The sequence below is a fragment of the Carassius auratus genome, chromosome 1 (genome assembly GCF_003368295.1).
Source record: "Carassius auratus strain Wakin chromosome 1, ASM336829v1, whole genome shotgun sequence".
In the NCBI taxonomy this organism is placed as follows: Eukaryota; Metazoa; Chordata; class Actinopteri; order Cypriniformes; family Cyprinidae; genus Carassius; species Carassius auratus.
In genome coordinates, this window is record NC_039243.1 from 15,143,183 (window position 1) to 15,170,744 (window position 27,562).

Here is a 27,562-nt window from a genome sequence, read left to right on the forward strand (position 1 = left end):
CAGTTCCCTCTCTGAAATCTCAGAATGCTTAGTGCATTTTCTCTTTGTGGAACGTGTTTGTAAAGTTTAGCGTTAAGAAGTCCCATTCACTTCGAGCGAATCGATTCGTTCGGACAGTATGCCTCAGTTTAAATAAAATTCTTGGTAAATACTAGTATTTGTCACTCAGTTTTAATTGCAGTACACACACTGTATGAAAAATTGCTTTGTTTATAATCCCACCTCACTTTGCGATTCGGTTCAACTAAAACATTAAAAAGAACTGGTTAAAAAGAATGAATCATTTTGTGAATCGAACGTCAGTAGCATGTGAATTATCAGTGCTGTGTGCACGTGGTTTGTGGCGTGAAACAAACGCTGGTCTTCTGTCCATTACGACTTGGAACATCACAGGATCTCGAAAGTACACCGCTGTTCATCAGAAATCACGTAAGTCTGCAATTACACATACGAATGAATGAATTAATGCACGGACATAAACTTTACGTAACTTAGCTGAATGAAATAGTTGATTGGTGTTTTCCATAAAGTTGATCAATCGCAGTCTGTTCGTCCAATGCTGAATGTTTTACACGTTTTACCATGGTTCTGCACAGGTTTTCGAATATGGAACTGTGGTGATCTTGTCTTTATGGTCATATTGTAGTAACGTTACCAGTTTTGGACTTGATTATAATGTTATGACAAATTAACTTTGATAGTACTTTAGAGTAGCATGCAAATATGAACATGCAAACATTCACAACTGTAAAAGTACATACAACCACAGTATTTATTTTATACATGTTGTGTCTGAAACAGCAAAACATGTTCGTGCATGTTAATTGCTCACCCTTAGGCATTTCAGCACATTGATACAGAGCTAATGCATTATGTGTACATATTAAGCAAATATATTGCATTTGCTGTTCTGATGATGCTCTTAAAATCTACTTTAAAAGTTGAAGTCAGTGAGCAGCAATCCCCGAATCTCGTGACGTGAATCACTCGTGCTACTGGTTAACATTCTTAGAGTGATTGTCTTTGATTTGATCATCAGTTATCAACATGCACTGTTACTCTACCAGATGAATAGTGTCAGTGGATTTTCAAGCCAAAGTTCAACTAAAAACAATCCCAGCTGATACACAGTTTGTTTACCAAGTTAACTAATGGTATTTTCCATGCAAATGTAATGCAATAGTTTGTTCTCATGCATTAGGATTATTTTTTTACTAAGTACGCACAGTGTTTTGATGCTTTCTGTATGTTTTTCTAAAGCTATTTGATGTTCTCTTCCATGCAAATGTAATTCAGTTTTTTTTTTAATGTGTTGTTTTGTGCATACATATCAAGATTTTTTGCACTTAGCATCATGGCAATGCACAGTTTTGCAATGCTTCTGTACTAGGTGTTCATGTTGTTTTATGCCACTGGATGTTTATGTGTGCTGGGATTTAAAGTCTTACAGCAGCAGTGAAAGGTTAATGGCATCAGATCAAACCGCATCACTGCATCCTATAGGTCAAGAACTTCATGTATTGAAACCACGTCTTTGAAAAAAATAAAACCATTTAGCATGCTTGACATTTTCGTCTCGGTCACTAATATATCAGAGATTATCCGGATCAGCCAATAACTGCATCCACTTGAACTGTTAACACAAGCTCTGAAAAAAATAAGCTGAACAGTTTTTAATTAAAATGATTTTGTAGCAATTTACAATAAGTTTTCATTTGTTAACATGAACTAACAATGGAAAATGTTTCTAAAGCATTTGTTAATCTTAAACTATCTTAATCTTAAAAACAAAAGATACATCTGTTAATATTTAATGGACCAGAGCTGACAAAAAGAGCGAAACTGCCTAGCAACACCTTAACAACTGTCTAGCAGCCACATAGCAATGCCCTTGTGCAGTGGTTCCCAACCATGTCGCGGGTTATCAGGTGAGCAGTGGAAAATTATCAAATCTCTGTTATATTGTATTATTATTATTATTATTATTATTATTATTTTTAATCAATGCTTTTGCTCGTATTTATGTTTGTGGGTTCTACAAATATTTAAATAATGAAAAGCATTCGGAAGAGCTTGTGACTAAACCTTGTAATGCCAATGGATCCTTAAACTGTCAGTAACCTCTAAATCACGGCAAGTCTGGGTATGGATACCTGGCATGGGCGCCATATAGTGGGGAAAAGTTAGGACCATTCCAAGGGCCCCTGACTAACAGGGGGCCCAACAAATACGTAAAAACTAATTTTTATTTTTATTATTATTATATTATACACTATAAAAACCATCATCATTGAGTATATTTCAAATAATAATAAAATGAATGATGTCTTTGATTTTACATATTTTGGCAATACAAGTTAAATATCACCATTCACCAAAAAAATAAAACATCCATTTTGACCGACCACCCCCCTGTATCTGCATGAAATGGTTTGGTCCTGCCTTAGCGCACTCATCAGTGAAGGTGTTTAGTTAGTTGCAGACAGTCAATCAATGCACGGCGCGCTAGCAGTGTTAATTTCGTTAATGAAGACAACGACGAAAAATATTCGTAAACAAATAATATCTGATGACAAAATTATGACGAAATTTATGCAGCGTTTTCGTTAAATAGACGAGACTGGACTATAATGTTATTTGAGGACTATTGGACATTCACAATGCATCCTATAGGCTATTGTCTTTAAATTAGATTTTTTTGTCACGGGGCCCAAAATTTCTGGCAGCACCCCTTATACCTGGGTCCCCAGTGTACATCTCTAACTTAGTTAGCTGGATTTGATTGTTGAAGATTTGGCATGATCTTTGATTGGTTGGTTCTTCTAAGCTCATCCCGGAGTTGCTGTTATAGCAACAGGTCCGTAAACTTAAACCTGTTCTGAAGCAGGCTCATGATCTTGACCCTTAATAAACCTTCATTAATGCTGCCACGTAGCAAGTCTGTCCAAGTATAAAATTTTATTTGAAATGTGAATTGCTAATTACCACTCAAAATATTAGCTATTGGCTAGCAACCACATAGCAATTCTCTAGCAACTGCCTAGCATCACCCTAGCAACCACTCCCGTTTTCTTCAGAAAATGTACATGATGAAATATTTATTTAATGATTTAGCTTATAGTTTTATTTATTTATTTTTAAGTATTTATATTGGGAATTTGTACATATTATTAAGTAAATTATCATTAGAATTTATTGTGCCATTTCAGTTGTCATGCTTGTGGATGAAATGTTAAATGTGGAATTGCCTGTATGTGTTTTGGTGTCTTTTATAGAGGTTTGGAGTGAAAATGGCAGAGCGGGTGTTGATCATCGGCAGTGGCGGACGGGAACATGCGCTAGCGTGGAAGTTAGCTCAGTCGCCTCACGTTCAGCAGGTCCTCGTGGCTCCTGGTAATGCAGGAACTGCCAACAACGGGAAGATCTCCAACTCTGGTGAGAACAATAGTCATCCAGCAGACCACAAGAGTATGAGCAGTGATTACTACTCTACTCTAACACTGAGTTATTGAATAATCGATTGCCTACAAGAATAAATTTAATACAAAAATACAGGTATGACATTTATGTGGGATTGTTGTTTTATCCATCTATAAGGCTACAGATCACTTACAGGTTCAACAGCTTATACTTCTGTAATTAATAAAACAAAATGAAGGCTAAATCAAAGTACATGAAGGCTTGTGATGATAATTTATAATATTTTATATTTATTTTTCCAGCTGTGTCTGTGAGCAATCACTCGATTTTAGCTCAGTATTGTAAAGACCATAACGTGGGGCTCGTGCTTGTTGGTCCAGAAGTTCCACTGGCTGCAGGTAAGATGTTTGACATTATCACACTGATTTATGAAAAACAGGAAATTGTGGCTTAAGTTAACAATCAAAATAGATGATGAATTAGAAGTATTAGACGGGACAATGTTTTTATACAACTGTTTCTATAAATAAAAACAAAACGAGTAGATAGAATAGATAATACAGGGTTTGGATTTCAAACATAAAGCCACCAATTGCCACAGTTTCTGCGCTTGTAACATGGGGAATTCCCACAAATATTTCTGCATGAAAGACAACTAGGAAAGATGACAGTATGTATCATTTGCACATGCTTTTGAGTATTACAATTTTAAACATTCAAGTGCTTAATTCAGTACTTGCGTGTTCTCTGTGAGACCCCTTTCTGTGAGCTCACAACCAAAACGCACGCACTTAGAGCCACATCTTGAATGTAATTAATGTTGTGTTGCACCTTATTGTGCTTAGACGGCAAAAATACATACAAAATGATGTCATAATGCCCGTCTTGTTTGTCTAATTTCACATGTGCCCCCCCAGTGTTCATTCCGTTAACGTAGACGACGATGAAAAATATTCGTTAATTAACATTTTTTATGTGACTAAGACGATAAGTTGACCAGCTACAAATAATATCTGATGACGAAATTATGATTAAATTTATGCCGTGTCTTCGTTAACTAGACGAGATGGGACTATAATGTTATTTGAGGACTACCGGACATTCAAAATGCATCCTATAAGCTATTGTCCTTCAAAATGTGTGTCCATGTCATTGGATTTCGATCGGATAAGGGCCGTTTGCATATCTATTCTCATGGCAGCCGCAGTGAATGGATAGGCTATTAAAATGCGAAATAGCGATCTGAAACAATGGCCTCAGCACCTGAAGGGGTAGGGATAAGGTGACCAGATGTCCCGTTTTTCCCGGGAGTCCCAATTCGTTGTCGATTTGACTTCTAAAGTTAGTGAAGGCGGGATAGGTGGAATCACGCTAATAGAAATGCTCACTCTCAAGCGCGCGTGCACGCTCCATTTCTTCAGTTCTCATATACAGTGCACGATCAGTCCTCTATGCTCATATACACACACAGAAGTCCAAATGTTTGTCATGTAGAGTATCTCGTGTAAATACAGTCGGTTATGGATTAAGTGAACATGAACAGGTGGGTGAAAACACACTGAGCTTTAAGAGGTAGTCCCCTGAAATGGTCTTCCAATAGTCTTGAAGGAGTTCTTCGAGAGATGCTTAGCACTTGTTCACCCTTTTGCCTTCAGTCTGCGGTGCAGCTCACCCCTAAACCATCTGGATTGTGTTCAGGTCCGGTGACTGTGGAGGCCAGGTCATCTGGCGCAGCACCCCATCACTCTCCTTCTTGGTCAAATAGCCCTTGATTCAAATAGCCTTGTGACTCTACAATTTTCATAGTCATGAAAATAAAGAAAACTCTTTGAATAAGAAGGTTTGTCCAAACTTTTGGTCTGTACTTTATATGTATATATGCTAACTTTGATTGTCTCTCAGGTATAGTGGATGACCTTACTGCTGCTGGTGTGACATGTTTCGGTCCGTCTGCGAAGGCAGCACAGCTGGAGGCCAGTAAGAGTTTCTCCAAATCCTTCATGGACCGTCACAACATTCCCACAGCGCGCTGGAGCTCCTTCACTGACCCACAGGACGCCTGCAAATACATTCAAGAGTAAACATCTACAACATGCACTAAACACAGCTCTGGAAAAAATTAAGAGACCACTGTAAAATTAGCAGCTTCTCTGGTTCTACTATATAGATATGTGTATGAGTAAAAAAAAAAAAAAAATAGTTTTGCTTTATAAACTACTACTGACAAAATGTCTCCCAAATTCCAAATAAACATGTTGTTATTTAGATAATTTATTTGCAGAAAATGACTACTGCTTAAAATAACAAAAAATATACGGTTTTCAGGCTTCAAATAATGAAGCACCCTCAGATCATCACTGATCCTCCACCAAATTTCACAGTGGGTGCAAGACACTGTGGCTTGTAGGCCTCTCCAGGTCTCTGTCTAACCATTAGATGACCAGTTGTTGGGCAAAGCTAAAAAATTGACTCATCAGAGAAGATGACCTTACTCCAGTCCTCTAGGATGAAAGCAACTTACCAACATTTTTTCCAAAGCTGCATATGAGGCCAAAACTTTAGCTGTGGCAGCAAATGAATGCGACTTATAATAAATGTACATTTTAAGATGCATCTTAAAATCAGGTTTGCTGATGTATCATTTTATTGTATTTTTTCAGCGCTGAGTTTCCCGCTCTGGTGGTGAAGGCCAGTGGTCTGGCTGCTGGGAAGGGTGTTGTAGTCGCTCGGGATAAAGATGAGGCCTGTAAAGCCGTTCTGGATATCATGAAGGTCAGTCGCTACGGCTTCAGCATCTCACTAATGGTTATATTTTTCCACAGCGGTTCTATTTGTTTGTCTTTGAAAGAATGAAATGTGCCCTTGAATTTTTCACTGTTAACAAAGTAACTCACTCAGTCAAGCGCTCCAAACACAGCTCACTGAGGACACATGCTGGTCAAAAGTAAATACGATTTCACTTAAATCTTGCACTAGAAATTGCTGCTGTGTGAATCTTTTAATATACAGTTTGCAATTTATGTGCAATAAGTTACATCTTTTGATTATGTAAATGTATAAATAAAATTTAGGGGGAAGTCGTGGCCTAGTGGTTTGAGAGTTTGACTCCTAAACCTAGGGTTGTGGGTTCGAATCTCCGGCCGGCAATAACACGACTTGGGTGCCCTTGAGCAAGGCATCAAACCCCCAACTGCTCCCCAGGCGCCGCAGCATGAATGGCTGCCCACTGCTCCGGGTGTGTGTTCACTGCTCTGTGTGTGTGCACTTTGGATGGGTTAAATGCAGAGCACAAATTCTGAGTATGGGTCACCATAAGGCTGAATGTCACGCCACTTTCACTTTTTTTATTTTTTTTATATTTAACATAAATTATAAAATAAGTATTGTAATTATACAATTATTCTAATAAAATATGTTTGTCGTCATTCAAAAGCTGTTGTTAAAGTCTGTTTGCTCACCAAGGCTGCATCTATTTGACGAAATGAATGTCAAAATACTCTCTCTGTGAATTTATTGTGAAATTTAATTTATTCCTGCGATCAAAGCTGAATTTTCAGCATCATCTCTTCAGTCTTCAGTATCGCACGATCCTTTAGAAGTTCTAATATTTTGATTTTCTGCTCAGGAAACATTTCTGATTGTTGAAAACAGATGTACTGTTTCATATTTTTGTGGAATCTGTGAATTTTTATTTTGAATAGTAAGTTAGAATAGAACCCATTTCTTTCCTGTCACACTTTTATTCAGCAAGCATCTTTTTCTTAATGTTTCAGGATAAGGCGTTTGGTTCTGCTGGTGAGACTGTGGTGGTTGAGGAGCAACTGGAAGGAGAGGAAGTCTCTGTAAGTACTTTTTGGTGTTATTGAGCATCCAGGGTAGTCTTCTCACCCTAAGCCTCTCGTCTGTTCTCAGTGTCTGTGCTTCAGTGATGGAATCACAGTGTCACCGATGCCTCCGGCACAAGATCACAAACGTCTACTGGATGGAGACCAGGGTCCAAACACGGGCGGGATGGGCGCGTACTGCCCCACACCACAGGTCAACAGATCCCATACATCTCATGGATAATTACAAGATATTCTTCAGAGAATACCATAGTACTGGCTATGGTATTTTGGTATCTCTTAATGAACTTTTTACTGTTTTAGTTGAGGAAAACTATCTGAAGATACACACAGAAACTCAAAAGATCTCAACAAAAACATACCATAATAAATGTTTGGTTAAACTGTGACTGAAATATATTACATAATATAAAAAATTATACTAATCAGTTTTATAATAAATTGTATTATGCAGGTCCTTCTCAAAAATTATTTTCCATAATGTAATGATAAAAATTAAACTTTCATATATTTTAGATTCATTGCACACCAACTGAAATATTTCAGGTCTTTTATTGTTTTAATACTGATGATTTTGGCATACAGCTCATGAAAACCCAAAATTCCTATCTAAAAAAATTAGCATATTTCATCCGACCAATAAAAGAAAAGTGTTTTTAATGCAAAAAAAGTCAACCTTCAAATAATTATGTTCAGTTATGCACTCAATACTTGGTCGGGAATCCTTTTGCAGAAATGACTGCTTCAATGCGGCGTGGCATGGAGGCAATCAGCCTGCGGCACTGCTGAGGTGTAATGGAGGCCCAGGATGCTTCGATAGCGGCCTTAAGCTCATCCAGAGTTTTCTCTCATCAGGAGAGTTGGCAGGCCAATTGAGAACAGTAATACCATGGTAAGTAAACCTTTTACCAGTGGTTTTGGCACTGTGAGCAGGTGCCAGGACGTGCTGAAAAACAAAATCTTCATCTCCATAAAGCTTTTCAGCAGATGGAAGCATGAAGTGCTCCAAATTCTCCTGATAACTAGCTGCATTGACCCTGCCCTTGATAAAAGACAGTGGACGAACACCAGCAGCTGACATGGCACCCCATACTATCACTGACTGTGTGTACTTGACTGGACTTCAGGGATTTTGGCATTTTCTTCTCCCCAGTCTTCCTCCAGACTCTGGCACCTTGATTTCCGAATGACATTGTCAGTACTTTGGACCACTGAGCAACAGTCCAGTGCTGCTTCTCTGTAGCCCATTTCCTGCACACGCCTGTGCATGGTGGCTCTGGATGTTTCTACTTCAGACTCAGTCCACTGCTTCCGCAGGTCCCCCAAGGTCTGGAATCCCTCCATTCTCCACAATCTTCCTCAGGGTCCGGTCACCTCTTCTCGTTGTGCAGCGTTTTTTGCCACACTTTTTCCTTCCCACAGGCTACCCACTGAGGTGCCTTGATACAGCACTCTGGGAACAGCCTATTTGTTCAGAAATTTTTTTCTGTGTCTTACCCTCTCGCTTGAGGGTGTCAATGGTGGCCTTCTGGACAGCAGTCAGGTCCGCAGTCTTACCCATGATTGCGGTTTTGAGTAATGAACCAGGCTGGGAGTTTTTAAAAGCCTCAGGAATCTTTTGCAGGTGTTTAGAGTTAATTAGTTGATTCAGATGATTAGGTTAATAGCTCATTTAAAGAACCTTTTCATGATATGCTAATTTTTGAGATAGGAATTTTGGGTTTTCATGAGCTGTATGCCAAAATCATCAGTATTAAAACAATAAGACCTGAAATATTTCAGTTGGTGTGCAAAGAATCTAAAATATATGAAAGTTACATTTTTATCATTACATTATGGAAAATAATGAACTTTATCACAATATGCTAATTTTTTGAGAAGGACCTGTAGATAAAATATATGCTTCTCAACTAGTCACAGTAGTAAAACTAGTAGTAGTCAAACTATAATAAATATTTCTAAATTTTACATTTGAATATTTTTATTGTAAAATTTATGTAAATCTGTTCATAAATTGTTTATTGTTGTTGTTATTATTAATAATAATAATATCAAAAGTAATAAAAAAAAAAATATATATAATCTTATATTTAACCTTATTTTTTAAACCTAATTGTTACACTTTTTTTGTATCATAATGTTAATTTTAACAGTAAACCTCTGTTGTGCAGCACTTTGCTTGGCAAAAAAGAAAAGAAAAAAGTAATGGTTACATTTTCATTTGATTAAATTGATCGTGTTTATGCCTTCACTGTTTCTGATGATACATTTTTATTAAATAAAAAAAATACATAAGGGGTGTCCCGACTAAGGATTTTCATAGTCGATTCGGAATTTTCGAATCTTGCTGTAATCGACTAATAGTCAAATCATATGTTTGGGGGCGGGGCAAAATACATTGAGTCAAGTCAGACATTCGATAGCCATAATTACTGATGTTAACACACAGGGAAAATGTGTAACAAATGCCTCGCAGATACAAACAGGGTAAATAATGTTTTAAGCCCCTAATGTGTTGTCAAAAGCCCCGAATCTTTTAGTTTTAAAAATAACTTTGTTTCAGTTCCTCTCAGTCTTTCAGACTGGAGCGGTAAACAATTAAACAAAAGCTCTATTATTGTGCGTGGTGGCGGACGGTAATGCATCGTGCATCACTCAGCTTATTTGCCAACATGCTAATAAAAACTAACAAAGAAGAGGATAAATAATCATTTTTGTTATTGTCATCAGGAGCTGGCAGGCTTTTTTATTTCACCAGCGTCGTAGGGAGCTCACTGGCAAATCGGCTGAAAATAACATTATGGATATAACAAACAGCCTGAAAAATGGTGCATTTAGCTGATGTAAATGGTAAAAAAAATCTCCCCGGGGGAGTATGCCCCTGGACCCCACTAGGTTTAGGCTAAGCCCTGAAATGTTACATCATCTGGCTCTGCCCCTGCATCTTATATCAGGTAAATAATATGTCCACAATATATATAAACCGGCTGAAATGTTTTGAAATCACTTTTACCCTACCTGTTCGAAAAAATCCAGTCTCTGCCTGTGTCAGTTTGAGTCTTGGTAAAGTTTAAATCCCTGCCGCCAAGATGCTCCTCTGTCGGTCACGGATTATGGAGAGTGAAACATAAATCTATACGGGTGGTTGGATTTATTCACGCACTTTAAAATATTAATTTGAACCTTCTTTCTTTTCAAATTCTTATTCACGGTTTAATCATAATACACTGCATATTAACTTATTGGGAGAAAACCGCAAGTTCTGTGTGAAATCAGACATTTGAGTGCTCACATATAGTCAGAATGGCATAATCATAACAGCCCGCGAATATTCAAATGTGAGATTGGTAGTCGCATCAGGCTCCTCAAATCGAAGCATCGAATCCTCGACCATGTGGTGTCACCCCTAATAGAGAGAATAAAACTGAATCATGGGGCCCTAAATGTTTAATGTTTGTTAAACTTTTAATAAATTGATACATTTTATTAAATGTTACATGTTTCATTTTTTTAACTAATTTGACATGCTTTTTTTATGACTAAGTTACATTTAATTTGGGAAGAAATTAAAACGATTTCATAGGGCCCTATATTTTGATTGTATATTTGAGCTAATTTAACCATTAAAATGAAATACAGAAAAATTCTAAAAGATAAATGTAAAAAGAATTCAGTAAGAAATAAAACTGATTTCACAGGGGTTCATAAAGTGTGAATGAATCTGTGTGTGAAGGTGTCTGAGGAAGTGCTGCAGGAGATCAAGAGGTCTGTTCTGCAGAAGACTGTGGATGGCATGAGAGAGGAGGGAACACCATACGTGGGTGAGTTTGACTAACAGACACTACTAGCACCATTAACCTCAGTCTAATCCTATAAAGCCTGCCGTATCATATTTGATAATCCTCTAAATGATCAACATGATCTGTCTTTGCTGTTGCACACAGTCTGCTACATGCCTTCTGTCATCTGACTGGTAGCTTTAGAATTTTTTTTTTTTTTTGGCAAGTAAAAGGGCTTTTAGTATATACAAACATCCACATTTCACAGCTGTAAGGGGTAATGGTTACATACAACGCTGATCAAGGGCTGCTTTTAAATGAACATTTATTTATTCCTGATCAGGCGAACAAACACACACACACACACAAAATCATCTGCCTTGTGTTTTTTTTATGTTAAAACGTATTTTAAAAAATAATAATATTTGCTTAATTTATGATTTATTTCATCCACCCGCAATGCACCCGCAAGTAATCAGAATGCATTTTTTTATTACCCGAAACTTACTGAAAATGCAGATTTATTCTCTGCCAGCAGGTGGTGCTTTAAAGCCGGAGAAACAGAGTTTTTCCGCACCTCATTTAGATTTTTAAACGTGCAATACGTGCTCATGTTTATTCAACAAAGCCTTTTGGGAAATCGTTCAGCTTTTATATTGTGGCAAGCGACCCAAAATTACTTTTGTTAAACGCATCCCACAGCACAACCACCTGAGCTCAACTTCAGTCTACTCATCACCTTAACTTTAACTGTGTTTATAGCCGGTGCCATAGCCGAACTGATAAACAAACACGAAACAGTCTATATAAAGCTTTAAGCATTGGTATCTGCTGATCACCATGACAAGAAATCGGTACTTTGTATCGTCTGCAAAAAATTCTGATCGGAGCATCACTATTAATAACACTTTTTAATATTATGCACGTCCTGCGTTTTATTTTCTCATTCATGCATATTTCTTATCCATTCTCTAAATTGGCTATAACTTTAATCAGTTCTGCACTGTGCAGGTATATAAAGTTAGGTGTGGCCAGTGTTTATGCAGGGAGCTGAAGCAGAGCGCATGCTGCCGCACGTTGATACAACTCAGGTTCTTATTAAAACGGTGGCATTGTTAAAGTACCAGTACTAGTAAAATCAGGAATTTTACCAATTTTAAAAGCAAGGTATTGCTGTACCTTTTTAGTACCGGTATATTGTGCAACACTACTGCTACATACATCAGTATTTAATCTTACATTTTGTCCATATTAATATCAGAATCCACACCAAATGGCATATTTTTGCTTATAGTTTCTGACCAAAACTGAACTGTTTTTCTTCTAGATATTCTCACTGTATAAGCCATAAAAGCCTGATGTATTAAATATCAACCAAAGTTTTTATTTTTATTAAATTGTTCCCTTTCAAAGAATATATAGAAATTCTGACTATTATTTCATATGTTAGGCTTTACAGAATAACACTGATTGGACACAAACATCAGATATTATGATATTATGTAGTTCATATCATTATTATTATTTTATAGATTTTAGGATGTTATTATTATCAGTCAATCATTCCTCATCTTCCTTTCTCAGGTGTTTTATACGCAGGAATAATGTTGACCAAACAGGGACCAAAAGTCCTGGAGTTCAACTGCCGCTTTGGTGACCCAGAGTGTCAGGTGAGATCATGTCTAACGCTTTTTCTCTGAGTTCTGTGTTGATCATCAGTTTGATTTGCTAATGTTTGTTTTTGACATGTTGATCCTTGAGGGAAACTCACACAAGAAATATGATCAGAAAATAATACACGACTGCAGATTTAATGACTTGCTGTGCAAGTAAACAACTTGAATAAAGGGATCAGATCAGTCATTTACTCTCTCCGTTCTCACATACACATACACACACAGACACACACACTCACACACACACACACACACACACACACACACACACACACAGACATATACATACAAATACACTGGGTATAGAAAATCATTTTGTTGCCTTGGAGCCTGAAATGAAGATGGACACAGTTTTTATTTTATCCAGCTGTATTTACTCTGAACTTATAACATACAAGTGAAAGATAATGGAACACCAACATGTCAGAAAAAAAAGAAAAACACAAATCACGGAGTTGGAAAAAGGATCCCCACTCCTAAAAATGACTTGTAAACTCAGTCAGGTGGAGTGATTACATCCTAGATTTAATTCAATAAATGTATAATGTTATAGTACTTAGTATGTCCTCCATAATCTTCAGTATACAGTCATCTTTTGTGCAATGAAAGAAGTCTTCTGACAGTTCTTTTTAAAATGCATATCATGTTCCAAACCTGAAATGTTCAGACTGGAAATCCTGAAGGCGCTGTTATCAGATCAGATGGAGTAACACACATCTGCTGGTTTATTTTAAAGAACCGATTCAAAAGATGGATTCATGTACTGATTCAGTTCTGGATTTGACTTGATGATCCAGTCACATCATTCTCAAGTTAACCACTCACTGGAAAAAAAGATAATCAGTGAATAACACAAAACTCTTCTTGTGATTGTCCCTGTCAGGTCCTGATGCCGTTGCTGAAGTCTGATTTATATGAGGTGTTGAAGAAGACACTGCAGGTGGACCTGAGCTCAAGTCCAGTGCAGTGGCTGGAGGACAGTGCAGCTGTCACTGTGGTCATGGCTAGCGGAGGATATCCGGCCTCATATAAGAAGGGACTGGAGATCACTGGTGCGTTTACATGAAATATGTACTGTAGATCTGTAAAGGCATCCTTAAAAATTCTTACATTCGGTTTTATCAATTTCAAAGACCTAAACACAAGGACATAAACACTCCTTATATAATATAATCTAATCTAATATAATATCATTTTATATAATATAAGTAAGGGATAATGTACTGTACATCTAGCCGGTTGTTCTCGCAGATAAAACCCCGTCAGGGCGATCAGGACCCTGACACAAATCGGAGGGGTCTTATATAAGCCTGAAGGGGTTTATTCTGCAAGAATAACTGGCTTATTGCACGGCTACTTGCCACATAAGTAAATAATTAAGGCAATAAAGTCGTAGCAAAATGGCAGTAGCTGGGTTTGTATGAAACGAGAGCGAGTCTGCGATACCAGGATGACATAATTCAACAATTGTAAACCATTTGGAATCAAGTTTTAATATTTTATTAGCTAAACAAACACAAAGCTTTCACCAAGAAAAATTGATCAAGCAGATGAGCCTGTGTTATAAGCTTTTACAGGTTGTTATCTCGGGATAACGTACCGCAGAATGTCGCAACTGTCCAATCAGTTGAGTTCCACAGAGCCGTGTAATATATAATATAATATAATATAATATAATATAATATAATCCATTATTATTTTTAACAAATAAATATAAAAAATTATAATTGTTATTTTTGAAGAGTTTTAATTTGTCATGCATTACTATTATTTTTATCCAATAATCCATATTTTTTTATTAATAAAGTAAATAAAATGTGAAGAATAACTATAGTACTATAAAATTATTTTTTATAAAGAATTTTTATAACTTAAAAAAAATAAAAAATAATAAGAGACAGTTATGAGGATCACCAGGAATTATTTAATTATCTTAGTGATGTCATTTCCCTCATGACAAGTGTCTGTTACATCACATTTAGCTTTGATTTAGTAGTTTCAATGTCAAATTAGTGTGAAGTGAATGAATCGATTTTTATTTATTCAGGTTTGTCTCAGGCATCAGAGATGGGCATTCAGGTGTTCCATGCGGGCACTTCACTTAAGGAAGGGGGCGGGGTTATTACGAGTGGTGGGCGTGTCTTGACTGTGACAGCGGTCCGGCCCACCCTCGAGAGCGCGTTATGCAGCGCTAATGAAGGAGTGGCAGTGATCAGCTTCCCTGATGCAGTTTACCGCCGTGACATCGGCCACCACGCCATCACGTACCTCACCCGCAGCAGGTGACTGCTCACTAACACTAATCTGTTAATCCTGGAAGACATAGCAGAACACCACACTTTATGCATCTGAATTGTGATGTGTACTGAATAATTCACATTTAAGGTCAGTGTTCTGTTGATTTGTTTGCATATTTCTAATAAACAGTGTCACGAATACACAGGGCTGTGCAAAAAATTGAATGCGATTTTCATGCGCATCTCGTCAGTAAAGGCGCTCCTTTGATTAGAAGTACACCTCCAGCATGTGCGTTCAGATCACGGTTGCCAGGTTTTCAAAACAAAACCTGCCCACTGAGTATAAGTCGCATCAGTCCAAAAATACGTCATGATGAGGAAAAAAAACATAAGTCGCACTGGACTATAAGTCGCATTTATTTAGACCCAAGAACCAAGAGAAAACATTACCATCTACAGCCGGGAGAGGGCTCTATATGCTGCTTAGTGTAGACTACAGGAGCACTGAGCAGCATAGAGCGCCCTCTCGCGGCTGTAGACGGTAATGTTTTCTGTTAGTTCATATCTCTTGGTTCATGTCAAATTAATTTTGATAAGTAAGTCGCACCTGACTAGGTCGCAGGACCAGCCAATCTATGAAAAAAAGGACTTACAGTCCGGAAAATGCAATAGCCCAATCGTGTTTCCAGGAGATTTCCCGATAAAAATTGCGTCGCGGGGTTGAAATACATGTTATTTGGCAGGGTTGCCTTGGTAAAATTCGCATTTTAGGGGCTAATCATCACGTTATTGGTATTGGGGTCGCTTCAACCCACGGACATGAAAAACAACCGCAGACTTGGCAACACTGGTTCAGGTGGAGCGGCATTTACTACACAGAGCCATAGCCCACTGACAAGCTACACAAAATCGCTTTCAAAATCGACAAAGAATCGCCTCCAATTTTGATATCAATTTTGTGTGGATTTTCTGTGAACTACGGCTCTCTGTAGTAAAGGCCAACCAGTGTTGCCAAGTCTGCGGTTGTTTTTCATGTCCGCGGGTCGAAGCTACCCCAATACAAATAACGTGATGTTTAGCATCTAAAATGCAAATTTTACCAAGGGAACCCGGTCTCTTACACCAATGTCATGTGTCTTATCCACTGCGCCAACACCACCCTGTGTATACTTCAGTTAGTTGCCAAAGCAGTTTTTCATTCAGTAGTTATATTTAGTTTTATTTCAGCATTGTTTCGGTGATTGAATGATTTCTAATAGTAGTGAACAGCAACAGCACAGAATGGTGTTGGCATGTTTTTGTTCTGTCCATCAGAGGACTGACATACAAGGACAGCGGTGTGGACATCGCAGCGGGGAACAGACTGGTGGATATGATCAAACCTCTGGCTAAAGCGACGTCTCGTCCAGGTTGGTCCTCTTTCTTGTCTCTCAGGAGCCCAATGTTCCACTTTCAGAGTTACCTCATTATGTTGTTATAACCGCCAGGGTTTTCTCATGAATTTCTCCCCTCATTCATTGATAATTGATGGCTGATTCATCTGACTAGTTACTTCTAGAATCTTGAGAACTTTTGTAAAGTTCTTTGAAGCTGATTTCTAACAGGAAAGTTCTGAGTTCAAAGCTTAAAACAAAATGAATCTGAATCCTCTTGGAAGCACATTGGATCACATAAATTATTAATATTTATTCAAATAATTAAATCGACAAAATATTATTTTTCCCTCTAATATTTATAGTAATGTTCATTCATTCAGAAGGCAAAACTGCATAAATGAGTTTGTTAGGAGCAGTTTTTATTATGCTTTGTCAAATTAAACAATCAAGAAGATAAAATCTAAAGATAAAATAGATTTATTTAATGTATCCTTTAATTTAATGTATAACTTCAAGTCAATTTCAAACGTTAATGGGACGAGAGGAGAGTTTAGTTTGTGAAAAAATACTCAAACATGAGCTTTCTTCATGAACTTTCTTGTGGTTTTCTGAGCAATGCCATATCAGATCGGTGTACAATTTTGATTGTGTTTTTTGTGTGTCTGTGGTTCAGGGTGTAACGCGGAGCTTGGCGGATTTGCAGGACTGTTTGATCTGAAAGCTGCAGGATTCACGGATCCAATCCTGGTGTCTGGGACGGATGGAGTGGGAACCAAATTGAAGGTATCATGAGCCCTTTTCATGAACGCTGGAACATCATTGTGAGCTAGAGCAGGGGCTGTATTCACAAAGCATCTTAAAGGGTTAGTTCACCCAAAAATGAAAATTATGTCATTAATGACTCTAATGACGGAACACAGTTTAAGATATTTTAGATTTAGTCCGAGAGCTTTCTGTCCCTCCAATGAAACTGTGTGTATGGTCTACTGTCCATGCCCAGAAAGATAATAAAAACATAATCAAAAACTACGACTTTATTCAGAATTGTATTCACTTCTGGGTGTGTTGTGAGCGCGTTCAGTGTAGTGATATCTGGTTCGCGAACGAATCATTGGATTTAACCGGTTCTTCTTGAACCAATTCACCAAATCGAACTGAATCGATTGAAACGGTTCACGTCTCCAATAAGCATTAATCCACAAATGACTTAAGCTGTTAACTTTTTTAATTTGGCTGACACTCCCTCTGAGTTTAAATAAACCAATATCCCGGAGTAATTCATGCACTCAAACAGTACACTGACTGAACTGATGTGAAGAGAGAACTGAAGATGAACGCTGAGCTGAGCCAGGTAACGAACGAAACATTGACTTGTTCACGAGTCAAGCACCGGTTGCATCGGTTTTCGGATCACCAGTAGTGATGGGAAGTTCGGTTATTTTCCGTAAACCGGTTCTTTTGGACAGTTTGATTCAATAAACCGGTTGAAAAAAAATGGTTCACCGGTTCTTTTGCGCTCAACGTAATGACAAGCCTTTGAACGCCATTCAAGCCTTTGGTTTACCCGCGCTCATAACATTAGCACAGAATTATTTCTGGACCAAAATGTATATTCGATGCTTCAACAAATTGTAACTGACCCTCTGATGTCACATGGACTACTTTGATGATGTTTTTATTACGTTTCTGGACATGGACAGTATACTGTACATACATTTTCAGTGGAGGGACTGAGAGCTCTCGGACTAAATCTAAAATATATTTAACTGTGTTCCGAAGATGAACGGCGGTCTTACGGGTTTGGAATGACATGAGGGTGAGTTATTAATGACATAATTTTCATTTTTGGGTGAACTAATCCTTTAAGGCTGAAAGTAGCTCCTAACTTGCCGATATAGTAGAATCATTATAATAATTTTAGTACTCCTACATTTTTGCTCTAAGAGCATTTCACAAAATGTTTAATTACTAAAACCAGCTCCTAAATCTGAATAGTTAGGGGCAGTCAAATGGGCTAAATCAAGACCAGATCACAAACAATAATAAAAGGGCTTTTGCTGGCAAACCACCTCAGTTTGTAAACATTTTAGAAACGTTTCATGAAAATTTCCATTTAATTTAATTATGTCCTCCTTTCCATGTACAAGTTGGGCAAGAAGTAACACCTGTTCTTTTGTCCAGAATGGCTTCTTTTTAATTTGCACATCTTACTTTTTGCCTTAATTATTCTAGTTTGGTAATTAACCCTAAAAATGGTAAAACCATAAAAAGAAATCCATAAATTAATTTATTGCAATTTTACATCTTATTGGTACTCAGATTTTGATTTTTCTTTTTTTTTTTTAAACTTGACCCTTTTGGGGGTATAAATTCAGAGAAAGCAGAACACTTGTTTATCAATGCTAGTTACAACATGGTTGTAATTCCTGAATGCTTTAGAATATAGCCCTAAGGTTGGTCTCTTTTTAAACAAAACACACATCAGATTATTGCTGAAATGAAAACATTTAAGTATAAAAATCTATAGAAGTTTCAGTTTACAGTAAAGATAATGTAGCATTTTAGTTGCAATCTCTGGTCTTCACATTTGGTTGTTGTTGTTCATAGATCGCACAAGCGTGTGGCATCCACAGCACTCTGGGTCAGGATCTGGTGGCCATGTGTGTGAACGATGTTCTCGCTCAAGGAGCTGAGCCACTCTTCTTCCTCGACTATTTCTCCTGTGGCCATCTAGACGTGAGAGTCGCATCTTCTGTCATCGGTGGCATCGCAGACGCCTGTCAGATGGCTGGATGTGCTCTGTTAGGTCAGCTACACAGAACAAATCCATGTTGGAAACCAAAACTTGACCAATTGTTCAAGGTTCTTTTCTTTAAAAAGAAGCAATGCAATATTTTTAGAACAATTAAATGAAAAAAAAAATTATGTTATTAAATAATTATTAATAAAGAAAAAAATTATAATTAATAAAGAAAAAAAGATTTCTGACTGACTCTTCTTTACTTTACTATCTGTTTGATAATCATAAAAAAAAAATGCATACAGCAATAAAAGGGTTAGGGGCATAGGCGGAGTTTCAAATTTTTGCCTGGGGGGGCACCTAGACAACAAGCTCCAATTTATTTATTTTTGCATACCGTATATACCATATTTTCTACTTTTTTCAATTATTTATAGTCTATAATTTTTTTTCTTCATTTAAAATAAATTTACAATTAACAATGACTCGTTGGCTATACAAAGAGTGGAATTAAAAGTTATATTTTACCTAATTTAGAAGAATCCGCCAATTTTGATGTCCCCGATCTTCTCTCCTGATAAAATTGTAATTAAATTGTTTTCTATGTGCGGTAAGAAAAGATCGGAAAATCTGGCCTGAGCCATTGCAGATTGCAGCCAGTTTCTGATTCTTCTCATCACTGACAAAAACTTCTTTCTGATGCAGCAGTAACGTGCAGTGTGAGAGCGAGATAGTCAGTAAAAGTTTGGATTTTGATCCTGCCGTACTTCATCTTTAAGTTTTTCAAGGGCGACCGGCAATGGGATCGCAAATTTCAGCTGTCACAAGCTGAGGGTGTGTCTTAAAGCTTGCATACGTGTTCCGTAAAGGACCAATGCTGTTTTTCTCACAACTGAACACTGCATTCGATGCCATGCTTTGGGCCATTGCATCAGTTGAGAATTGCCTGTTCAATTCAGCCAGCATAGTTTCTAAAACAGGAAGATAGAACTGACATTTTAACATCTGTGATTCTGATTCCTAGTGCATCTCATTTTCATCACGCTGGCCAAGTGTGGTTGGTACTAATTACTGCGAAAGCCCAGGAGGTGTCATGAGCTGCTTTTCCGTTTTCATCCAGTTTGAGGGAAATTATCTGCACGTACACCAGAAAAATCCACACAAAACCTTTTCACATGCATCCATTTTGCCTCCAAAGAACTCTCCTCTCTGCAACGCTAGAGATGTGTTTCCTTTGGATTAACTGAAATGGTTGCTTGGCTTTGCAAACATAGAGTATAGTTTGTTAATCACATTTAGAGACGTTTTAATGTCTCAGATCACTGTACATGATTCATGTGATGATTTGTTTGTACATGACTGTTTTTTTTTTTTTTCTACCGTGCTTTGATGGTTTGATTTCCATGCTTGATAAATGTACCTGTGATGAAGCATGTTTTGTCAGCTTCTCAGAACGAGAAGAGAGTCCACTCTCGCGATATTTCACGGGGAGAGCTTTTTTAAAATTAATTACAAATAATTTAGCCTTAACACACACATTAAAATAAGATAATGCAAATAAAATGGCTGCAGTGCCCCCCCAACTAATTGTTCTACTACTGTTATTATCATGTATTTATTTATTTTGCCATACAATTTTATTAAAACAATCAAAATAGCACTTTATTTTCATCTTGTATACAAAAATAAGTCCTAAACATGATCGATATTTATGTATTTATTGTAAACTGGTTGCATGTGTGTTTGTTCAGGGGGCGAGACGGCGGAGATGCCAGGTGTTTACGGTCCTAGTGATTACGATCTGGCGGGCTTCTGTGTCGGGGCCGTGGAGCGAGGGGCTGTCCTGCCCAGACTCAAGGACATAATGGAGGGTGACTTGCTTATTGGCATTGCCTCTTCTGGGCTTCACAGCAACGGCTTCAGCCTTGTACGCAAGATCCTAGAGCAGAGCGGTCTACAGTACAACTCACCTGCTCCGTTTGGACAGCCTGGACAGAATATCGGTATGTTAGCGTGAAAGAATCTCGCCTGCTTTAGTACCAGAGCTGTGTATTTGTTACGTCCTCACATCTGTGCCGTTCTTTGAAGGTGAAGTTCTGCTCACTCCCACAAAGATCTACAGCCGCATCCTTCAGCCAATCCTACGCAGTGGAGCCGTGAAGGCCTACGCCCACATCACTGGAGGCGGGCTCTTGGAGAATATCCCTCGCATTCTTCCACCAGAACTGGCAGTGGACTTGGGTGAGCAAGTCTGGGTATTAATTCTTATTATTAAAATATCAATATCAAAATCACCATTAAGATGATAGACTCTCGTTTTTTGTGATTGATATTATCTGCTGTTTGCGGTCACAGTTTGCTGTGAAAATTAAAATAAAAATGATACAATATAAATAATAGATAATTAATTAAAGAATAATAGAAAATTAAGTAGCATATATTTTTAAACAAAATAACAATAGAAAATAAAAATTACAATTTAAAATACACTGATCACTGACTTTATTTTGAACTGATATAATTAATATAATATTATTGCTCTCGGTGACTGATATAAGTAGTATATAAGTCACGATTAAATCATTTAAATAAAAAAAGTTACCCAGCAGCACTGTTGACCTGTGTTTCAGATGCGTCCCGCTGGAGGATACCGGCTGTATTCTCATGGCTGCAGAAGGAGGGAGGACTGTCAGAGGAGGAGATGAGCCGCACGTTTAACTGTGGTCTGGGCGCCGTACTAGTGGTCAGCAAACAGGACGTGCAGCGGGTGTTGCGACCGCTGCAGGCCCAGGAGGAGGCCTGGATCGTGGGTTCACTCACCGACAAACAGCCCGGTGAGACACACAAACACCCACATTTACTTACATTTTTCTTAGAAGATGCATTACAATTGTGTGGAAGTGTAAGGACATTTTACTCACACATTGCTTTGAGTTTAAACACCAAAAAAACTCATTACTGTAATTGCTCACAAACATCCCAGTGAGACTCACCTACATTCAGTAATGCTGTATATAGGTGGGTGAAAAGAAAATGAGAATAAATAAGATTTTTTATGAAGCCTGTTTTTCAAACTATTGTTTAAAAAAGATTTTGATGTTTCCTTAAATTAAACACCAATCTCTCATTAATGTAGTAGTTTTAGGGATGTAACTTTTCACTCAACTCACTTTTCGATTCTATTCACGATTTTGATTTCACGATTCGATTCACAAAATGAGATTTAAGACCAATTATAAATGAAATGTGTGCTTTTATTATTGCTTGGACAAAATGCTGCACATTTCTTTTTGAAATTGAAATATAACACTATAATATACTAATATAGCACTTTTTAATATTATTGCTCATATTATTGTTTTGATTGCTTCTATTGTCCTCATTTGTAAGTCACTTTGGATAAAAGTGTCTGCTAAGTAACAAAATGTAAATATAATCTAAATGTAATTAACACATTTAAAAAATAAAAATAAAAACACCAAATTAAATAAGTAACACAAATAAAAGAAAGCTCATATAAACAAACAAACAAACAATAAACAAATGCTCTTTCCATTTAAAATTAGAGGCAACCACTGCATTTTAATCATGATCCAAACAAAGCTGCTGCATACATGCAACATGAGCAGTTTTTATTCTAAATTTGAAGCTAAAACGGAATGGTTTGATTTCAGTTTTGTGAAACTATACTTGGAAAAAATATCTGCATTAAACTGAAACAGCAGATGAGCAGAACGAGACGCAGATTCACTTTCTTCCATTAGGTGGCACGTAAAGTGTTTCCTTGGTTTTTGTTGTAAACAAAGCAGCACTTTAATATGCATTATACAGAGGCAAGATAAGAAGAAAAATATACAATCTAAACTTATCTAAAGACAGTAAGTTCCCCTCAGACATGCATTCATATAAACTCCTACCACTGATTGAATCGTGATTTTGTTTAGCATCTCAACCGATTTGAATCGTCACATATTTGGCAAAAATTCCAAGCAGTTCAGCCTTGTTTGATGGCTTTTCAGTGGAGTTCAGGTCTGGAGATTGGGCTGGCCATGACAGGGTCTTGATCTGGTGCTGCTCCATCCACCCCTGGATCGACCTGGCTGTGTGGCATGCAGTTGTGGTGCTGGAAAAAACAAGCCTAAAAGTTGAGGAACGTTGTCAGAGCAGAAGGAAACATGTTTTTTTTTTCCAGGACAATCTTTACATTAGCTTGAATTATGCAGCCTTCACAAAGGTCAACGTGCCCAATTCCAGCCTTTCTGAAGCACACCAAGATCATCACAGGTCGTCCACCAAATGTCACAGTTGCTTGTAGGCCTCTCCAGGTCTCTGTCTACTCCAGTCCTCTACGGTCCAATCCTTATGGGCTTTTGCAAACCACTAGCCTGGCGCTTCCTTGCTTCTCATCGATGAAGGGCTTTTTTCTAGTTTTACACGACAGCAGCTCTGCCCCAGGAGCCTGTTTTGAACCATCCTTGTCAATCATATAAGCAGAATAAAATTATATTTATTTTTGTCGTATTTTGTCATAAAATATAACCAGTACTTTTCTTTGTGATATTCACTCAAACACGGCCTTAGATTAGATCTGCTGTTTTCGTTATATTTACACGTTCTTTGCAAATACGCTTTAACTAAAGGAACATGTAATGTTATGTTAATGAGTCCACATTAGAGTAATGTTTCATGTATTTTCCTATGTCCAGGAGCGGAGGCCGTGGTCATCAGAAACCTGGAGCAGAGTCTGAAGGACAGTCCAGGCCGCTCACCGGACACCAGTGTCCTGCAGAACGGAGCTCTTCAAGGGGAACACTCAGCACGCAAGAGGACCAAAGTGGCCGTTCTCATCTCTGGGACTGGTGCGTGTCCTTCTGTGAATCACTTATGACTGCAGAGTGTAATGAAGCCAGTAACACTGACGCTCTGGTGTTTGACAGGAACCAATCTGCAGGCTCTGATGGAGCAGGTGAAGAAACCGTCAAGTTCGGCGGAGATCGTGGTGGTGATCTCCAACAGACCGGGTGTCATGGGGCTGAAGAGAGCATCTATGGCCGGCATTCAGACACGGGTTTGTCTGAAATATAATGCTCCTAAACCAGATTAGTAATCAATATACAATTATGCAATTAAAATAATTCAGTCATAATTTAAAAAAGCAAATAAATCATTGTATTTAATAATCATTATTCATACATAAACTTATAATATAAAATATAATAAATAATAATATAAAATACAATTTAATTTGCACATATGATAGTTTTTCTATACATTTTTCATTGGTGTAACTTATAAACGTATATAAAAAAAAAAAAAATATATATATATATATATATATATATATATATATATATATATATATATATATATATATATATATATATTTATACTTTAAGTGAAATAAAATATTAAAAACAAAACACCATTTCTCATTGTTAAGTTTAACTTGAAGTACTAAAAAGAGCTAAAACAAAAACTTGAAACAAAAGTGTAAACAGATATTTTACAAATAAAATGCAGTTTGTTGCAAAATGCAAAATAATAGCAAAAACTCTTAATTGTATCTCAGTGTTGGTAAAATATAGCAGTGTTTGTGTGTCAGGTTGTGGATCATAAGCTGTACGGCAGCAGAGCTGAGTTTGACGGCACCATAGACAAAGTTTTGGAGGAGTTTGGGGTGGAACTGGTTTGTCTGGCTGGTTTCATGCGAATCCTTACGGGCCCCTTCGTCAGGAAATGGAGCGGTGAGTGTTATAGGCTTGAAAAGATCGTTTTCAGTGGTTTCTGTTAATTTGTAATTTATTGGATTTATAATGATTTTAAGAGTGACAGAAACCATTTCAAACACCCCAGAATTCATCAGATCAATTGCTAATACTTACCGTTGCTGATTTCCCACCAAAATGATCTAATTACAGAACCAGCTTCTGGTGTTAAAAATGTTTTTATAAAATGCTAACACGATGACAAGCGATATTGAGGACCAAGGTTAATATAGTTAACTAAAACCAAAACGATATCAAGAAAACGTTTTAAAAAAAAAAATAGTTATTTCAGCTTGTTGTCAAGGCAACATTTCTCAGTTTCATTTAGAAGCTTGATGAACAAAACAAATTAATAATAATAATAATAATAATAATAATAATATTGACAAAATTACCTAAATTGAAATGCAAATACAAACAAATCTAATTTAATTAGTTTTAATAAAAACTAATAGAACTAAAATCTAGTGCTGCCATCTGAATAATAATGTAAATAAATATAATAAAATCACACATCAAAATTGGCTGAGAAATCTACCCTAACAGAAAAGTTAAAGCCATTATTGTGTTAAATGAGAAAAGCATCAAATACACATAACAAAAATCAGCTTTATAAGGAAGATTTTTATTTGACTTCAGCAAAGAAATGATTAAACAGTTTGGCTATAATGTCCTAAACAACAAAAACATTGGAACATATCAGTGGTCGCCAAAGTTTGGTATTATATTCTTCAAAAAAGTTTCCACAAAATACATTTTCATACAGGTATGAAACTACATGAGTTTGGGTAATTAATTTGGATAATTAGTTTTATTTTTGGGTGAACTATCACTTTAATGGGATTTATTATTTTTTTTTTATGTGTAGGTTTTATTCATATAGAAATCTGAAATTATTATTATTTTATTTATTTTTTTCTTAAGAAACTAAAACTTTTTAGTAGGTGGCTGTAAATGTCATAATGAGCAAGCTAGAGTCATTCATTCAATTTGTTCAAATGGCATTCTATAGACTGCTACACGCAGTTGTTGCCCTGCATCATGTTCGTCACCAATCAACTATATGAAATGGATGACCTACCTAGATCCAGGGACGGGATGGGTGTTATTATTATTCATAATTAAATAGATTAACGCATTAAATCGACAGCCCTACTAAAAAAACTATTAATATATTGATGATAGTAAAATAACACTGTTGAGGACAGAAAAGAAAGAAAAACAAAATGTGTAATTTTTTTTATATATAAGAATATTTTATGGAAGTAAACAAAACCTATTAAAGCATGATGTGAACATTAGCTTGAATTGTATTGTTGCGTTTTTGAGTTGTTTTTGACATTGTCATCTGTCAAACAGGTAAGATGCTGAACATCCACCCGTCCCTGCTGCCATCCTTTAAAGGAGTGAACGCACAGAAACAGGCTCTCCAGGCCGGCGTCAGAGTCACAGGATGCACTGTGCACTTTGTGGCGGTCAGTGTTATATATATATATATATATATACTTTTTTTTCTGAAATTTCTGTTAAATTTTTATTAGACTTTAAATTATTTTACTACTTTGACTTTAAAACAAATATAAATGTTGTTTTTGCAACTAGCTAAAATAAAACCAATCATTTATATTTTATATATATATATATATATATATATATATATATATATATATATTTTTTACATTTCAGTTTATTTCAAGTTAATTTATTTTGTACTTTGTCAACAATAATAACCCTGGTGGCATTTATTTTTTTTTTATTTTTTTTAAGTAATGTTGTCTCAGCCTGGGTGACCAAGCCAGAGTGCTTGCTTTGTGCAAACCTCAGCAGGTTTTGTGAATTTCACTCATGAGTGTAACGTCTCTAAATCCACAGGAGGAAGTGGATGCAGGAGCGATTGTTGTTCAGGAAGCAGTTCCCATCCTGGTGACTGACACAGAGGAGAGCCTGTCAGAGCGCATCCGGGAGGCCGAGCATCGTGCCTTTCCAGCAGCACTAGAGCTGGTGGCCAGTGGTGGGCTGAAGCTGAGAGATGACGGCCGAATCGTGTGGAACCAGAGCGTTCAGGGATAGATACCATCGCACAGATCAAGCTTACGACACTAATATAATTCAGCCTCTTAAGTTCAGCTCCAAACTGTGATTTAAGAACAAATCTTACAGTAAAATTTGTCAAACATTCCATATCAAATCTTTCCAGAAATGAATTCCTGAGTGTTTTAATGGCTCTTCTATTGCAGGATCCTGAACAGTATTAATCAAATTCTTGAATATTTGAGTTATTGAAAAAGTATGTGAACTTTATTCTCTGCATGTAACAGAACTAGATGAAAATTTGCCCTTGGCATTAAACTTGCACTGCGCTGTGACAAGACTGATCTTTGTATGAAAACATTTTCTTTTTATGAACACCAGGGACCTCATTCATAAAATAGAAAACGTTCTACGTGTAATCTTAAGATCATTGCTCAAATGAGGGTACGCCTCTTTCAGGTGTATAAATTTTTATAAATCGCTAATAATCTTGTGCACAGCTGAATGATTTTGGAATAAATGCTGCACTGATTTGATCAAAAATACAATAAATGCAGACTTGGTGAGCAGAATACTAAAATTACAAACTAATTCTTTTTTTTTTTTTTTTAACAAAACCAAAAAATGAAATGGGGAAATGAAAATAGAAAACAGACTAAAAATTATATATTCTCCTTAATTTTCTGTTTTTGA

At 36.8% G+C, this 27,562-nt stretch overlaps 1 protein-coding gene across 2 annotated transcripts; it reads left to right on the forward strand.

Moving 5' to 3' along the window:
• The first annotated feature begins 275 nt into the window (after positions 1-275).
• gart (phosphoribosylglycinamide formyltransferase) lies at positions 276-27,449 on the forward strand. Of its 2 annotated transcripts, none has more exons than XM_026252748.1 (22): positions 276-429; positions 3,276-3,435; positions 3,723-3,818; positions 5,323-5,497; positions 6,081-6,192; positions 7,194-7,262; positions 7,333-7,458; positions 10,999-11,086; positions 12,629-12,714; positions 13,604-13,772; positions 14,768-15,002; positions 16,272-16,366; positions 17,007-17,116; positions 18,941-19,139; positions 20,825-21,076; positions 21,162-21,314; positions 21,704-21,907; positions 23,780-23,932; positions 24,011-24,141; positions 24,676-24,817; positions 26,198-26,313; positions 26,711-27,449. In XM_026252748.1, exons 2-22 carry the CDS (start codon positions 3,291-3,293, stop codon positions 26,906-26,908), a joined length of 3,054 nt encoding a protein of 1,017 aa, XP_026108533.1. In that variant the 5' UTR covers positions 276-429; positions 3,276-3,290; the 3' UTR covers positions 26,909-27,449. The 2 variants fall into 2 exon arrangements, with proteins under 2 accessions (XP_026108533.1, XP_026108588.1); XM_026252803.1 differs by lacking the exon at positions 276-429 and adding an exon at positions 1,912-1,928.
• The last annotated feature ends 113 nt before the right edge of the window (positions 27,450-27,562 follow it).